Raw genomic sequence first — 17,240 nt, 5'->3', positions numbered from 1 at the left:
TGCACAAACCCCTTTTTCAACGAGATCTTTAAATTACATACTTACTGTAAAAGTTTCAATCATTTTTTTAACTCTGTTATGTAACCACTAGGTACAGCTGTAAATATGCCACTCAGTTCCAAAGGATTAATTGTGTAAAATTTATTTTAATTTTTTTTTTAATTACAAGATTAATTTTTTCCTACATATTTCATTATTCCATAGACAACTGCAATTATCCCCTGGGCTAGTCAGTCTTGTAATAGGTGCGTACCAACACCTCACCTCAGAGCTGCCAGCGATCATTCCTGATCTGTTCTGCTTCTTCACTTGCTAAACAACAGAGAAGCTTTGTGGGGACAGATACTGTTGTGCCGCTGGAGTTACAGAGGGAAACAAAGGTATCTCTTTTGTATTATGTTTACTCAATAGTGTGAAATCTTGAGATCGGGAAGCTTGTTTCAAAATGCTGACGTTGTTTTTACATCAAAATAAATCTTCCATTTCCTTTTGGAACTGTTTGGACTTGACTATCCTGTGATCAAACTGCACATCTGCCATTATGCCCATGGTAAATAACAACATATTTTCATGTCCTATGAAGTAAAAACTTGTGATTTTGTCATTTTCACGAAATTGCTCATATAACCAAAATGCCAGCAGATCACTGACATTCAACCACAGACAAGCAAGTGATTGGATGAAATGTGGAGTGTGTAAAACCTATTATTTTCTGTCTAATTAAAACAGCCTGAGAGACTCCATCCATCATGGAACACTTGAACATGCTACACTAATGGCATCTTACAGTACATCTAAACCTTTGTCTTCTAAATTGCTGCTTGATGGGGACAGCAAACAAACAAGGTTTTGCAGGAAGTTTAAAATAAAAAGATTAAAAAGTAAGTAAAACGCCTTTTCCTCCAAAATAATCAAACTCTTGATACTAACTCAGGGGACAGATACTAAATAATAAAAAAATGCCAGAAATATCTTCTCCATCATCTCTTCTTTGTAAGGCTCATAAGAGTACAGCAGCTTCTATGTTGAGTGTGGGTGTGGGATATACAGAAGTAAAACAATTTGCTTTGAAAACAGAACATCTTTCAAATCAAAAGAAACATCGTCATATATGAGCTGATTCTATCACGAATTATGAATGTTTAACATTACTTGAAAAATATTATTGGGGATCTAATCTAACTTTCCTTCCCACACAATGTGAGTCTAGGCCTATTTTTAAATGTAGTGGGAAATGGAATAGCCTTAAATTTCATGGTTTTAAAAAAAAATGCCCTGGAACTCTAGTGGTTCAAAAGCATCACTATTGAGCTATAAAATGGAAGCCCCTGTGGAGCTGTTAGTGGAAGCTGTCCTTTGACTAAAATTGTATTTGTGTTTTGCGTGTGATGTGAAAAGAAACTAATCTTTTATCAGTGCACTCTTAGGAGCTTGGCAACAGTATGTAGCTGCTTAATTTGTGACAGGTGACATTACAAAAGTTCCTATATTCCAAACAGGAATTTAAAGCTCCCTAATGTTATGGAACACTAAACCTTTAGTGAAGCAAATTACTAGTTCAACTAAAGTTGTAATTTAAGTAATTAAGAACTCATTTTCTAAACCTGCAAAATTCACATTGTATAAACCACAGTGCTATATTCTCCAGCAAGCATGTTAAAAATCAAATATATTTTTAATATATCACACATCAACAAGTAAATATTCAGTGCAATCATTACAGAAATCACATAAATTAACTCACTACAGCAGCAAGTCGCAATAACAACAATTAAATAATTTGTAACAGAGAAATCTCCACCTCTGCCTTCTGTTCCTCTCACAAACTAAATACCGGATACAGTTTTTTTACTAGGTCTTACTTCTTACAGAGGCTTTAATCTCAGTGTGATTGCCTAACCGAATCAGGATTAATAAATACTTAGACTGTTACAACAGAAAAGATAACATCTTTAGCACTACAGAATAATCTATGCAAAAACACACGTATTAAACTATACTGTGTATAACTGAAATGTCAGCATTGAAATGAATATTCATTAAATTCACATTGTACAACATACTAACACAAACACAGAAATATTAATTTTATCAGCCAATTCCTCATTTCTGTATTAACTAAAATACACAAAATACAACTAAACAGATTTCTTGAGCTCCACATGGTTTGTTTCTGCTCATAAAAGACAGGTTCAACAATGTTTTGTTTAGTAATTAGACAGTATGAAAGACACTTCAAAAAGTAAGCCTTATTGATCAACATTCTTGCATGATTTATGCTATTTACCAAGTATTGCTTGATTGCTACTGTACATCTTGCTGCTCCAAAGCAGAACTGTGTGTGTTCGGCTCCATTTTTTTAATGTTCCAAAAGGGGAAAAAAACAATAATTTGGACAAACTGGATTTTTGTTGATCCATTTATGAGTTGGGGACAACTGTACTGTAGCTTTGTGGCACCTCAATCAGACAGACCCTTGATGCCATTATTTCATGTGATATATAATTATTGAGACGTTATCCAGTGAGTTAATATGGAGGGTTAATGCCACATGCAGAGATATTAACAATCTGAGAATGTCTGAATGGACTTGTAAAGGATGTCAATGTTGTACACATATCAAGACGTTTAAATTAGAAAATGTCCTGCACTTCACTGCAGGTATCAAAACCACATGTCTGTTTTTGTTGGCTGGGGCATGGGGCTGGTATAGCCTCAGATTAACAGTTTACTGAGAGCAGGGGCAAATGACCATTTTAATGACAAAGGAAATGTGAGATAAACAAAATCATAACATTAGTCAAATGGTGATCAGCCTTAGCTCTGGGGAATAGAGACCCTATGACAAAATAAGGAGATAAGAAGACATACCCGAGTTAGAAGTCTTTGCTTCTGGCATCAAGTTAGTAGATCGCATCTGCGGTGACCTATCTAACTTTTTTATCTACAGAATGGTAAGGGATTCTGTATTCTTGGGTAGGAATTGTCATCACATCTTTGTGTCTAAAGATTTCAAACTGAGTCTGCACCTAAGTTCAAAGTGCCATGAACAGGTCACACATCCCAGCTTAGAAGTAATTCTATTACTTGCACAATGTATTTTATAATTCTATGATCCACTTACATCATTAGGAAAAAAACACAAACTTTGACAACAGCCAGGAGCTATGAAACTGGAACATCAGTTAAAACTGTTTTCACCAGCCTTAAATAAAACATACTGTCCAGAACAGAGAAAGATTATATGGAGATAAAGAGCCCCATATTGTTTTTAGTTATACTGTGTTCTTTTCTAACTCTCCACAACAGGCATGATCTTTGAAAGACTAGTTTATAACACGTTTGTAATATATAGAATAATTGTTCGTGCATCAAAAGCATCTCAAAGCCATAATGTTGACAAGAACATGAAACATAATCTTAAACGTGAAATCAATTAGGTGTTACTGCTGTATGCATTCTACACACACATTGTACAGCGTGTTAGTAAAGTCCTGTTCAAATCCACTAACAAGCAGTAAGCGTTGTTTAAAGGTCTAATTATCAGGATTGCGATGCCTATGAGGATTGCTAACTAATCTGTCCATTGAAAACATATTTAAGTTGACTATGAAGATGTAAAAGGGTGGGTAAAGTGAGATTCAGCAATTCAAGTAATGTTTGGACATGAGACCACACAGAACAATGTTAGTGATGTTTTGGAAAGGAGTAAGTTCATTTCCCATTTTTACTTCAACTATATATTGAAATGGAGTAAAACAAAAATTAAACATATTAGTGTTCCAAGCAGCAGGCCTGTTGTCTATCAATATAGCAAAAATGTCCACATTCACAAAGTATACATAGCTAAGAACTGAATCAAAATCTGAAAAATTAAATAGTACCACATTTTTTCAGCAATCAATTTTCTGTTGCTCAGTTTAATGAAAGTTTAGTGAACGTTTCCCAGAAACTTTCCAACTGTCTGTAAAGCAGCTTATCCTCACTATAATCTGTCATGAATCTTGGAACATTCAGCTAATGTCAGAATGAGAAACATGTGCCCTGCCACTGTTCATTTACTTTAGCATTTCCATTTATGTTGTGCATTTCTCTCAAAGGCAAAGGTTATTTTTTATGATTTATTTTCCGTCAAGATAAACTGGGGAAGGCGACTGCTTCTGCATGCATGTCTTATGGTCTTCATCTTGTCTGACTGAAAATAAAATAATGTACAGCTAAGGATTGGCGTCACATCCAGAATGTACTCCTGCCTTGTGTCTTGTGCCTGCCAGGTTAGGTTCTGGCTGACCACAACCCTCTAGGAAGAAATGGTTACTGAAGATGGATGAATGGAAAAAGCATGCATGTCATACATCCATCTGGGTGGATGTGGGTGAGTACCAGTGGTTTTGCCACAGGGAGGAACAGAGGATGTGTCCTCTGTTCCTCTGTCTAGTGATGCAACTTGTGTGATTATTTTCATACATTCATTTCAAATTTTGTTCATGATGGATGGTGTGGGACATGACCATTCGGACAAACTCACTGGTTAGATTACTATGATGACTTGATAGCATTACCTGTAATCCATTGTCCTGTAACAAGTGGCGTCATTCACAGACAACAATGGCTTAACACCACAGTTGTGCTCTTATGAACAGCTCACTGTTCCTGTGTTAGGTCAGAGGAGCATCACAAACAAAAGTAAAAAATGTGGTTTGCACCACCAACAAAATGAGAAAAACTAAAAACTCAGTTTTTTCTGTGCCTACTCTGGCCAGTATAAAATTTAAATGATTTTTACCCATTCTCTACAAAACACAAAGAGGTGGTTGGGCAATTAAGGGATTGACTGGACTTGGCTCTAGTGACCAAAAGCTTCCCTCTCCCAAAGAAATTCACTAATACACATCTATTCACAGTAAAATGTGCTTGATGTCCTGTTACTGTTCTTCATATATGCTTATATTTATACTTCCACATACACACATATACATATTATTTCCAGACACAGCACCTCAGTTCCTCGGGTGTGTAGGGGCTATGTTTCTGTCGCCTTTTGCTGTGACACCGGTTCCTGTTGGTGCAGAGATGAGCGCCTCCTCTGGCTGTGGCACAGCTTCTCAACAAGCTTGTGCACCAGGGTCCGGCAGAGGGAGGTGCGGAAGATGATGAAGACCCAGGGGTCCACGATGGAGTTCACGGAGAGGAACCGCAGAGCGTTCAGGTCCTTTTCTTCCTCCTCGGCTCTGGGTTTTCCTGGGCTGAAGGCTCCAATGTAGGCCCGTACCTGGAAGAAAGCCACATTGCTGAGGCGTGGATCAGAGTCGCTCTTCGCGGACGAGGTGCAGACAGTCTGGCCTCTCATTGTTACACAGCAGATTCAGGGATCATGAAGAGGCCTGTCAGCTTTTGCATTTATTCATTCAGTTACCTGTCTTCAGTGACACAGTGTGATATTTCCTGTCAAGTCTGATACATATTAATTCCTTGCATTTATTGATATCATATGAAATAATATAATAGCTGATGTCCAATGCTTAGTCTTTAAAATAAGACTAACTGTCTTTTGTTAAACAATCTGTCTCATGAAAATAGCATCAAAATCACTGGTTGTATTTATGTTGCTTTTACAAAATTATGAGGAAGTGTGTTATCCATGTTTTAGGCTCCTCTCCATTTTGTTGTTTACACAGCCATGGTTAATCGAAAAAAATATGGACTGACACTGAAGAGCGCTCTTTATTAATATCACCATTTCTCTCTGTTTTAGTTTTGCTTGTGATAGTTTAACGATTACTGTACAAAGAACTGCAGATCTGCTATATATTCTTCAAGCACTTCTGAAAGCAAAGGTGAAAAATTAAGCCATTTGTAATAGTACCAGGAATTGATTCCAGTCATCCCAACATAATTACCTTTTAATTTAAAAAAATGACAGATACTCAATAATAAGTTGAGGACAGGAGGTTAATATGTTTATCTACAAATTCCTGTTAGCAGAATGTTAACTGAAAGTTTATTAATACATCATCATGTTTATACCTCATTTTTACAGTCACTTCTTTATTCAATCAGGAAAGCCAGCTGTGCAAACAAACTACACATACTGTACTACACCCAAAAAAAATTCAGACTGTCACCTAATTAAATATTTTTACCTTACCTTTGTATATACTGCAAATATACCATATGATAAAAAGCTAGCTGTCAATGTGGAAGGAGATAAGACCTTAAGTAAAGTAAATATTTTATTGAAAGGCAGAAATATTCTGTAATAATACATTTTAAATGTATTATTAATAGTAAAGCTAAAATACGTGTATAGATTCAGACAGATATGAGAGGTAGAAGCAGACACCTCTGACAAATTTAACCCTTTCTCAGACTTTTTCACAATCCACACACAAGAGGATACAAGCAGAAACTATGGGCAAGCGTGTATAAAAAGCTTTTTTTAACACAAAGGTTTGAGAGTCTGAAACAAACAAATTACCAGCCCTTGTTGTTGAAGCCCATACCATTGCTTTTTTAAAGAAATTACTGGAGATCATCATACCACTTAGCTACTAACAACCAAACAAACTAGATAAGCAGTATAATCTTGTCTTTCATTTTGTATGTTCTTACATGTCCCTCACAGTTTCTGGTCTTGAGGTGGATACACACTCTGGCACATTAGTGAACCAGTTAATCCTTTTCATTTAAATAAAACGTTATCTTTCCATAAGAAGGATTATAGGGGATAGTAGCAGACATGACTCTCTCAACTTGAATTGGATAACAATTAAATCAAATCAGAAAGAATAAAGCAACTTTGTTTCATGGTTTTAAACACTGATGATTTATAGACCTCCACAACTTCTAAACTCTTCAACCACTTGTTGACTTTAGCAACATAATAACAGTGAACCAAAAGCAGACTGCCAACCCTATGTTTTTTTTTCCTTTGCATGTCTTTAAATATTGATGGTCCCTTTGGATTTCCTTGTATTTTTATGTTAAAATGTTGAGATGGACTGTACAGATGTGTCACGTCAGGAGCTTTAATGTTCAACATTATGAACTCCCTAATGTTCCCATTTTTATTTTCAAAACAATATTAGTTGTTTTGCAGGTATAAAAGTATATATACAGTAACCTTGTGAAACGAAAAACCAAAAGTGATTCTGTTGTGGGCTGTTGGTTGATTTGTTTTAAAACAATGTCATACCGAGCATGTGTTGCAACCTTGTCTAATTTTTTTAGCATATAAATAAATTCAGATCTTTTAGTTTGTTACAGATAATTACACAAAGTAAAGCAAAAACATAATTATTCTAAATCCTTTTTATTTACTGCACCTTTTCAGGACTTATTGTTTACTCAGTATTATTGGGCTACTCCTACATTTTTACACATTGTATAAAATATGTGGTCTAAACAGTAAGTCGGATGCTCTTGGCCCTATATTTACACTTATATGTTCTGGAAACAGTTCTCTTACTGTTTGTCAATGATTCTAAATAAGGATATCTATTCACATTTACTGTTGCTGGGTGCTGGAAGCAGCTCCTGACACAGTCAAAGACTCATTGGTTTAAGTCATGCTGTAGGTGACTAGGATCACAATTCCACAGAAATACAGCACCTTCTGTACAGCAATTTCTGAGACCTAGACATCATTGCTTGAATAACTAATTGTTTAAATAACTGTACAAATGAAGTTAAAAAGCACTTGACTAGCACAAAAAGCTGTAGTAACTCTGGAGAGTTTGGTGTGCCTTAAAAAACACAACGAGACCAGGCCTAATTTTATCAAGTAAAAAGCATCACACCACCATGCATCTCTTAATTAAGACACACATACTACTCACGTTTATGAAGGGCTGCTATCTAAATACTTGTGAAATGTTATTGGCATTTAAGCAACTGAAATCAGTGTTGTCCAAGATTTCAAGATAACGTGACACCTGATACTTGCACACAATTTATGTGAATGCATAACCTTTCACAAATAGCACCTTGCAATGCTGAAACAGGCATTTTTTATAATGTGGAATGAATTTTTCGCCCATAACACACATGCGCATGATTTATTGCTTCCAAACGTTTCATGCAAAAGACACATTTGTGAGTGAAGAAAATAACAACTGCTCATCTTTTTCATAATGTTATAAAGTTATTTTAAATTGAATCGACTTTTTCTTCCCATGTTCCCATTTAATTAATTGACAGATCTAACAATTTCTACTGTGTAAGAAAAATGATTTAATTGTAAGTCTTTTGCATTTAAACTATATTCAGAGTAAGAAACAAGTTTCCTTTTGAATTATATGCGTGAACTATGCTTAAAATAATTACCAATAATAATTGGTGCAGCCTGTGTTTATACTGAGGTTTTTTATCTTTAGTCCCCAACAAGTCCATCCATTCATTTTCAAACCTCTTTATCTGATACAGTGTCCTGGGGGAATTCCAAACCAGACAAGCAAGGGGAACAAGGGAGGATACACCCTGGATGGGATGCCAGTCCATCGCAGGAAATATAATCCCCAACCCATTTATTCAAATTACTATTATCATTATCATTAAGTAAATATTTATATAAGCATTCCTGATATTTGTTTTAGATCAACTGGCAGCTCACTATTATTTCTTTTTAAATTTTTCTCATACATGTAACTTAATATATAAATGTCATGATCTATATCACACACACAAACACACACACACATATGCCGTCCATGTTGTGACAGCAGTGTTACCACCTTATATACTGATATTGTCCGATCTCAGATGCAAAACAAGGATCTGCTGGGTTGACTTTCTCGATGCCTTTGAGGATTTTGAATACTTGTATCAGGTCATCTTGTGCCCGTCTCTGTTTAAGACTAAAAAAGTTTAATTCCTTCAGCCTGTCAGTGTAGGACATTCTCTTAAGCCCTGGAATGAATCTGGTTGCCCTTCTCTGGATGGATTCCAGAGCAGCAATATCTTTTCTATACATATCTTATCTATTTTGTACGTAATATTCTAAATGAGGCCTCACTAGCACATTATACAATAACAATACAATTACACCCGAAGAAGGCTCCACAGCTGAAACGTTGTGTTTTCTTTCTTCTCTTTTCAGCATGGAATAAACCTATTACTTGTTCCATTATACAATAACACCCCTTAATTTATTTTTGCACTTTTTACTATGTATCCTAGCATTTGGTTTGAAATTTTAATTGTTTCCCCACATTGTCTAAAAAATCTAACTGATGTGGGTGGCACAGTGGTGCAGTTGTTAGTGCTGCTGTCTTGCAGTGCTGAAGCCATGTGTTCAGTTCTGGACCTGGGGTGCTGTCTGTGTGAAGTTTGTATTTTCTTCCCAGGTTTGTGTGGGTTTTCCCCTGGTGCTCTGGTTCCCTTCCAGAGTCAAAGAAGCTACTGGTAGATTAATTGACTTCTGGGAGAGTTGGCTCTAGGTGTGTCTGTGATTTTTGTCTGTCTGCTGATGGACAAGCAGGGTGTATAATGCCTCTTGTTTATAAGGCTAGGCTCCAGCCGGTTTCTATTCTGTGGCTGGTAGAGGAATCCTCCTCCTCTGGGCCCCTGAGCAAGGCCCTTAACCCCAACTGCTCAAGGGGTGCTGTATAAATGCCTCACCCCAAGCTTCTCTCCCTGTCTGTGTGTCTCATGGAGAGCAAGTTGGAGTATGTAAAAAGACAAATTCCTAATACATGAAATTGTAAATGGCCAAAAAAATGATTTTATAATATTTTTTTTCCATTTAATTTGCTGTTTCTACAGTGTTTGATAATCCTCTTAATTTGGTATCATTTGCAAACTTGACTAGTTTACTATTCCAGACTCTACAGTAGATCACTGATAAGTAGGTATTCTAGTACATATCTCTGCCATACTCCACTGATAACCCCAGATTGAGTGCCCTGTATGCCGACTTTAATATTTGATGGGAAACTTTATCAAAAGTCATGTGAAAACCTAAATACATCATATCTGTTGTTGTTTGTTCAGAAAATGAACAATTTCATAAGATACCACTGGACCCTGGTGATTTATTAATCTTTAGTGCTTCTAGCATCAGAAACTCTTCTCTTTCTTCTATGCTGATACGGTCCAATACAGCTTTGTCTGTTTACTGCCTGAGATATTTGTTCATAAATATTCATTGAGTACATCAACCATTTCCTTTCATTTTCATTGTCTAAAAGATATGCATATGCTTTATGCACACACTGTATACTGTATGTACAGTATATACCATGTATATACCAGGTTTTATTTTGAATATGTACCTTGTCTCTTGCTAGGTCTAGGCTATGTCTATGTATTTGTTGTTAAACATAAACATTTGAACACCCCTTTTAGACTGCAGAAGCAGACGACTCTGCCAAAACACTGAGAACACTTCCTTGAAAGAGACTGACAAAGATAAGGTGTTACAAGCCAATGGATCTATTACTAACCAGCACCAACAGGGATGCGAAGATATTCAAATTTCATTAGGTCAAGTACGGTCATATCAGAATAACTAAGGAGTTCTAACACCCTGAATGTAAACATCCTGCCTTACTCCCAGGCTCTTCTGTGAAATCTAGTGATGTAACAAAATCCGATATTCTGTAATATTTTGCTGAAACTTGAGGGTTCACGGCCTCTAAAGAATTGAGTTGCTTTTTTTATTAAAAATGCTCTTCATTTAAGATGTACTTTTTTTAGATATTGTGAACTTGAATGGTCACAGTGCAAACCCCCATGTGAGCCTTTCTGTCTGTAATATTGCCTGACTTTGGCAAAAGAAGGAAGTCTATTTAAGTACAATGGAATTCACTTTCTGCGGGCTGACCTACGAGAAGAAACCTAGAGAATAAACAAGAAACAGAAGCCTGAAAATAATCTATTTTTGAAATACAATGTACCATAAATCATGTAGTTTTGGAGACTCGCTCTGTTCTGAACCATAACATAATTATGTTTGATATCATTAACGATTTCTGTTCCACCTCTCTTCAGCCAAGAATTGTTACAGTATACCAATGAAAATAAGCTGAAAAATGCAAGTTTGTTTTTTGAGCAAATTGCACTAAATTAAAGGAAAAAAACACGATCGTCATCAGCATTGATGGCCGTCTTATTAATACTGTAGGTTCGATTTCACTTGTTAAAGTGCATTTACGGCATGATGAATTTGACTCAAACGATGCGCTGCCTGTTTGAACACAAGGTTTTCAATTAATTGTGGGGCTTAATCTCTTTAAAACTGGGACTTCACACTGAATTCCATACTTCTCCTTCATAATAAAAGGACACTACTTCAGAGATTAACAGATGGCGTTGATAAGAATAGTGAGTCACAGTTGGTTTCTTGTAGCGAATGTAAATTAATCCACTAGAAAATTCAAGTTGCCACACAGGTTTCCAGTAACCCCAGTAGCTGAAAATGAATAGGTATAACATGTCCTATTCTTTTCACACAAAAGTCAAGACAGTCAATTCCAATAAATGATCTCGCTTCCTTATTGTATTGAAACGTCTGGCTACCCCCCGATACAAAGGCGACCTTATGTAGGAATCAAGAAAATTACATAAACTTTATGAACAAGCAAACGACATGATCACGTTGACTGAAAACCAACAAAAACTAAAATGCTATAAACAGAATTCAGAATAAGCCAGGCGTCAAACAATATTTGATATATTTAAAAACTGTTTTACTTTGATTCTTCAAAAAATAAACAATTGTAATTTAGTTGCAAAATTAAATAAAAAATGTACTTATCCGTTTTCTTACTTACGGTGATAGGGACTGAACAGATGAGAAAGATCAAAGTCATGAGCCCCAGAAGAATGAGGTGGTCTAACTCTTCGGGATGACGGCTCTTGGGCGGCTGACAAGTCCTTTCTCCTGCTGTTACATCGAAAGAAGCGCTCCAGCTGTTCTGCCTGCGGGACAGTTTGTACATCTTCAACAGGTTTATCTTCACCGTGATGTTGCACACCACGATAGCCAGGATCATCACCAATATTAGTGTGGCATACAGAACTGAGAACGCTTTATCCTCCGGTTTCGTCTCGCTCATGCTGATAAAACACCAAGTCCCGGGATGATACTGCCTGTATTTGCCGATATTGAATGCAGGCATCAAACAGAAGACCAAACAGATCGCATAAATCCCGAGCAGGAAGAGGAGCGCTCTCTTTTTGGTGATGTGCTGCTGATAGAAGTAAGGATGTCCGATGGACAGCAAACACTCCAGAGCCATAGTCAGCAGAATGAGCATTGAGCACAAGCCGAAGAAAGCCATCAACGAGGCAAAGGTCTGGCATAGGTGGTCACTGAGGTCCGTCAGACATTTGGAGAGCGCGTAAGAAGCCATTACCATCGGGCTTAACAGTATTTTACCCAGTAAATCCGTCCAAACCAGACCAGTGACCAGTACATAGAAAACGGAGACATGGTTGTTTCTGGTGTTGCTTTTGTGTCGGTAAAGGATCCAGAGAGCGATTGTGTTGCCTACAAACCCTGTTGTAAAGAGCATCACGCAGTACACAACCGACTGCCGATTTGCTGTGGGATCTGTGGTATTTGAGATGCTGCAGGTGTTGCTGGTGTTGTTCTGCATTTTGTTTAAATGTTTTTTAGTTTTTGTTTTTTAGCCACGGACTGTGTTCTAATCCATTCAAGTTTTTATGTGTTCGACAAAACACAACCCACGAAATGTAGTGTGGGGTCAGAAGTAGTGGTAGCTTTAAAATCTTGTCTCAGCAACTTGTGTCTTTCACTTCACCAGTCTTCTTCAACGCGTTATCTTCCCTCCTCAGCGAAAGACTCCTCTGGCTGCGTTTTCAAATTCGCACTTAGCCGCCCGACCTTCTTGCACTTGACAGTTTTAGCGGAATTGCAAAATACGTCTACATGCAACAGTTAACAGCTGCTTTTAAGCACTGCCCCATTTGCGGGCTATGTGACATCATCGCGACATAGTGTTGTAGCCTATATATGATTCTTTTGCCGGAAGGAAAAAAAAAAAAAGATAGTGTTACTTGCCAACTGATAACTTTCAGAAATGTTAACTGCAAGAGAAAACTAATGGTGTCAGACACCGAATAAAATAATAATTTGGACGCTATGATTTAATTCAATAAAAATGATAACAAATATTTTTGAAAGGTTGACAAATCCTAAATAACCCCAACAACTGTTGTAGCAGTAGTAGCAGCAGCAATAAAAATTAACATTTTTGTTTATGTTACATTGTTTGAACTGCTCTCCTGCTAAAGTTTCGACACCGTTTCGATCCGTGGTAGGTGTTACATACTTCATCAGTTTTGTAGGACATGAAAAGTTGTTAAAAATAGTCACAATAAGACTTTTAGGTGAAACCAGTGTACTGTTTTATTGTTCATATAGACCTTGACCACAGAACTCCCTAAATACTGATGGTCAACACCAGGCGTGGCTATTAAACGTCATTACATTTTACTGTCACAAGATAGTTATTATGCGTCTTTTTAAAACAGAGAAATAATTCAGTTTTGTTCAGTTTACCAAATGCTAGAAGCCTTTTTGTCTCGTGAATAGAGCGCCACCTCGCGGGGTATTATTTCTTACAACTGAGTACTGTATCTTCAATACTCGAGATAACATGATAGTGTTCATCCACAAAGCTGAGCTTTTCTTTTCTGATGTTGTATTTTGTTCTTGTTAACACAATCTATCTGGTATTGTTTTAATACACCCAGCAGTCTATTACAAAAATCAGTTGCCAAAAAATGTATCTAATCAAAATCAAGGTTTTTCTAAATAACGAAAACCGTTCTCGATTACCTTGGCGCGGTCTTCTGAAACGTTTATTAGCGAGTGTATTAAATCTAATACCTTATAGTGCGCTCTGTACGAATGCCCCCATCCCGTGAAACAAATAAATTGGGGGAAGCTATTGGCCAGACACGAAGTGACATTAGAGCTCAGGAGTAACAGAATTACGGTAGCGGGCGAAGTCACGTACAGTGCAGCCTTCTCCGGTTCATTTTGACACGGAATGGCTCTACGCGGAGGCTGCACGATTGCGCAGTGGTAAGATTTCCTTCCTGGGCAGCGCAGGGCCCCTGGGTTCAATTTTTGGGATGCTATCTGCGTGGAGTTTCCTCTGGGTGTTCCGGTTTCCTCCGGCTGTCCAAAACACACTGGTAAATTCATTTGCTCCTCGGAAAACTGGCCCTGGAGTGAGTGTCCGTGAGTGACCTACAATAGACCGCCGCACCGTCCAAGGTGTATCCAGCCTTTCTCCTGTTTCTTTCTGGGATTCCCCGCATCCTTATATTGATAAAACAGAGAGAAAATTAATGGATGTAAGGAAGGATACACTGTCATTTTTTTAAAGTTGTAAGTTATTTAACTTATTGTTATTGCTGCTGTTGTTCTATGTGTATGTTTTTGGTGATTGCTTTGATGTCTTTCTATTGGAGCACACATGCAATAAGCATTTCATTGCACCTGTGCATATGACAAATAAACTGAGCTGAAAGGGACACATGCGTTCTCATCCATGTTGTTTTGTTTAACCTGAATGCAATTATTATGTTAAGCCAACAGAGGGCACTCAAGTACAGTATTTTGAAAGACAAGTTCCCCTCACGTACCGTTAGTCCTGATAAACCGTTATTTCAAATAGTTTTCGGAAAAGCAGGCGAACCGATCACGATTTGGGCTCATTTGGAAGGTCTCCTTGCGTCCGTGCTCGTTACTTTCTGTATTATGTTTCGAATGTTCTTCAGTAAGTTATTGTACCAATACACTGCACCCATGTAAGTTCTCAAAGATGAATTATTAACGTGAAAGTGAAAAAATGGTTTTGGATTGGATCTACTTGGGGAAGATTTCCGGCTTTCTTTAAAATTCTGTTTTTCAACACGGGCAACAAAGAATATTATCAGCATTAATGTCTGATTTGAATTATCGCCTTATCTACAGAGAAGTGCTTTTAAAACCAAGAACGAGAGGCACTTACACAAATAGTTGCAGGGGGCTGTGGAACATGGCCATGGTCTGGGTCACAGCAACTCCGTGTCATGATGTTGAAACTAATACCCTGGATTTTTTCACGAAGCAGCCGGGTGTGTTCCTTGGCTTATCTAGCAACCAAACCAAGCAAGACGGTCCGAATGCCCTCTGCACCTATCTAGCTCCTTTGCGAAATGAAAGGCGCCTGTGAAACCTTTGTCACTCTTAGTACTGGGTATGAACGACCAGCCCATATAGCGAGCAGTATGCTTTTACGAAATATGCAGTGGGAATCCCAAAGGGCACCCTTTTTTCATAGTCCTGTTTCCTTGGTTGGCGTTGATAAAGTGTTCTTAAGATTCATGTTTGTCCTACATGGAACAGTATTTCACACATACCGGCCCGGCGGCACGTATTTTGAGCCGATGCAGATGTTGTCACGTACGTAACTACAGAGGTTTAAGAGATAAATGCGGGAGTCTGTGTGCAAGGGATTAAGTTAAAAATGTTAAAGATACAGAGTTGGTTACTTATTAAAAGTTGTACGTTAGTACAAGACAGAGGCTATCCTTAAATTGTTTTCACTCCCATTGGAAATCAATGTCTTATCCCATCGCAAACAAAATTGATAGGGCAACGTCTGAAGAAGAGTTCAGCTCATTTTTGACTGATTTTCAAACTTTAGCCCACTAAAATGCATCTTATCTGTCTATTCGCATCGCATTAATCAGCTGGAGAGAAGCATTTGAAATGTTTTTCTTTCTGAATTTTCAAGTTTCAACAGAACAAAATGGGACCAAAACAGAATGATATAAAACACCGCTTCCCTTAGGGTTCGACAGAGGCTATATAAAATAAATACTTGATGGGGTCCGCCTCGCCCCTCCGAGCCTCGCAGGTCATAGTTATTAAGATTGGACAGCACCCAATAAATGCGAGGGGAGCCCGGTATTGCTGCGCCAATATCTTTTTAGAGGCCGTGAGACCAGTCAACCAAGTCAGATCCATCTCTGCAGCTGCGAGAGGCCAAGATCCGAGATATCATTTTGCAGAAGCACTCGGGGAGTACAAATAATATCATTGTTTAGAAGAAACGCGCTTCCAAAATATAGCCATTCGAGACATTCCTATGTTTGTTTAAAGTAAGTCCACGAAAACCCTTGGACAAATCGCGCACAAGAGACTAGCAACAGCTGTAGCAGAAGGTGTTAAAAGACTACGCTTTTAAGGTTTTCTCCTGATATTAAAGCCTCCTGAAGAACAGACCTTCAGCCCTCAATTTTTGCATATAGCTACAGTCATGTATAGAAATATTTCAAAGCCATTTTACCAGTTAGCCGTGGTTCCCGCTAACTGCATGTACAAAAAATTGATATTACAAAACATGCCTATGAACTAAACTCTAATATTTTGATAATATTCATATTATTTACTTTTCTCTGGTTTAGGCATAATGTCCATCTGGGACTGGAAATTAGCGGCGTCTGGCTTAATAATTTTCTTCGAATGGAAGTAACCTGATTCTAATCGATTATAACGCTGTGTTGATGTTAGAACTGAAAGCGTCCGTGACTCATGAGTAAATACAAATACATGAGCGGTACGCGGCACTGAAGAAAGAGCGACGCCAGTCATTATAGGCCACGTGTTGGGGGGCTGACAGTGCAGATAGAGCCGGAGACCAACCGGCAGGACATCTCCCTCATGCTCGGACACATCCGTAGGGGGCTGTTTTTTTGTCACTTCGCAATTCCCCAACCCCCACCCCCTAAAAGGTAGGATGCAATCGTTTTCGGAATGAGAGAAACAGAAAACAAAAAATGGTCAATACTAAAACACAGACGAGTCATATAACGCCTTTTATGGCTAAGAAAGCCTTGCATGCCCGACTCCAATGGTAGAACATTTTCAAATTTGTCCAGATGCAAGGAAACCAAATTTTTAGATGTTATTAGCGTGTTTAAAGGGGGTAACGCCGAAACCTTCACTTCTTTTGCAATTTTTCTTTGTGGAATATCAGGTTTTGAGAAACGGGCTACTCAGTCGCATGTTTCACTTATTTTCTTGAGAAAATGTGGTATTTGACAGTGTTTTGTGCCTGTAGCAGTAAATATTAAGAGTCCACGCTTTCTTTTCCCCTGATCTACCTAATCATAAGCTCTTGACCCTTTTGTAGCCTATAAATATAAAACCTCTTTAAGGGTCATATCAGGTTAACACAGAAGTATAATTGGACGGAATACCAGAATCTGCGTGTACG

The 17,240-nt window shown here is 37.8% G+C and overlaps 2 protein-coding genes across 2 annotated transcripts in view; one reads left to right on the top strand and one right to left on the bottom strand.

Moving 5' to 3' along the window:
• Positions 1 to 1,656: 1,656 nt before the first annotated feature.
• LOC148828244 (prostaglandin D2 receptor-like) lies at positions 1,657 to 12,886 on the bottom strand. The gene is made up of 2 exons (XM_088925368.1): positions 11,772 to 12,886; positions 1,657 to 5,272 (listed from the first exon to the last, which is right to left on the bottom strand). Exons 1-2 carry the CDS (start codon positions 12,597 to 12,599, stop codon positions 5,024 to 5,026), a joined length of 1,077 nt encoding a protein of 358 aa, XP_088781494.1. The 5' UTR covers positions 12,600 to 12,886; the 3' UTR covers positions 1,657 to 5,023.
• A 2,959-nt stretch (positions 12,887 to 15,845) lies between these two features.
• nid2a (nidogen 2a (osteonidogen)) overlaps positions 15,846 to 17,240 on the top strand; it is a 34,296-nt gene continuing 32,901 nt past the window's right edge. Inside the window, exon 1 of the mRNA XM_088925196.1 lies at positions 15,846 to 15,977. Within this exon, the coding sequence (XP_088781322.1) occupies positions 15,846 to 15,977 (132 nt within the window). The remainder of the gene's footprint in view (positions 15,978 to 17,240) is intronic.

This window comes from Atractosteus spatula, chromosome 9, assembly GCF_055471065.1.
Source record: "Atractosteus spatula isolate fAtrSpa1 chromosome 9, fAtrSpa1.hap1, whole genome shotgun sequence".
Lineage (NCBI taxonomy): Eukaryota > Metazoa > Chordata > Actinopteri > Semionotiformes > Lepisosteidae > Atractosteus > Atractosteus spatula.
This window is presented reverse-complemented; position numbering and strand designations above follow the sequence as displayed.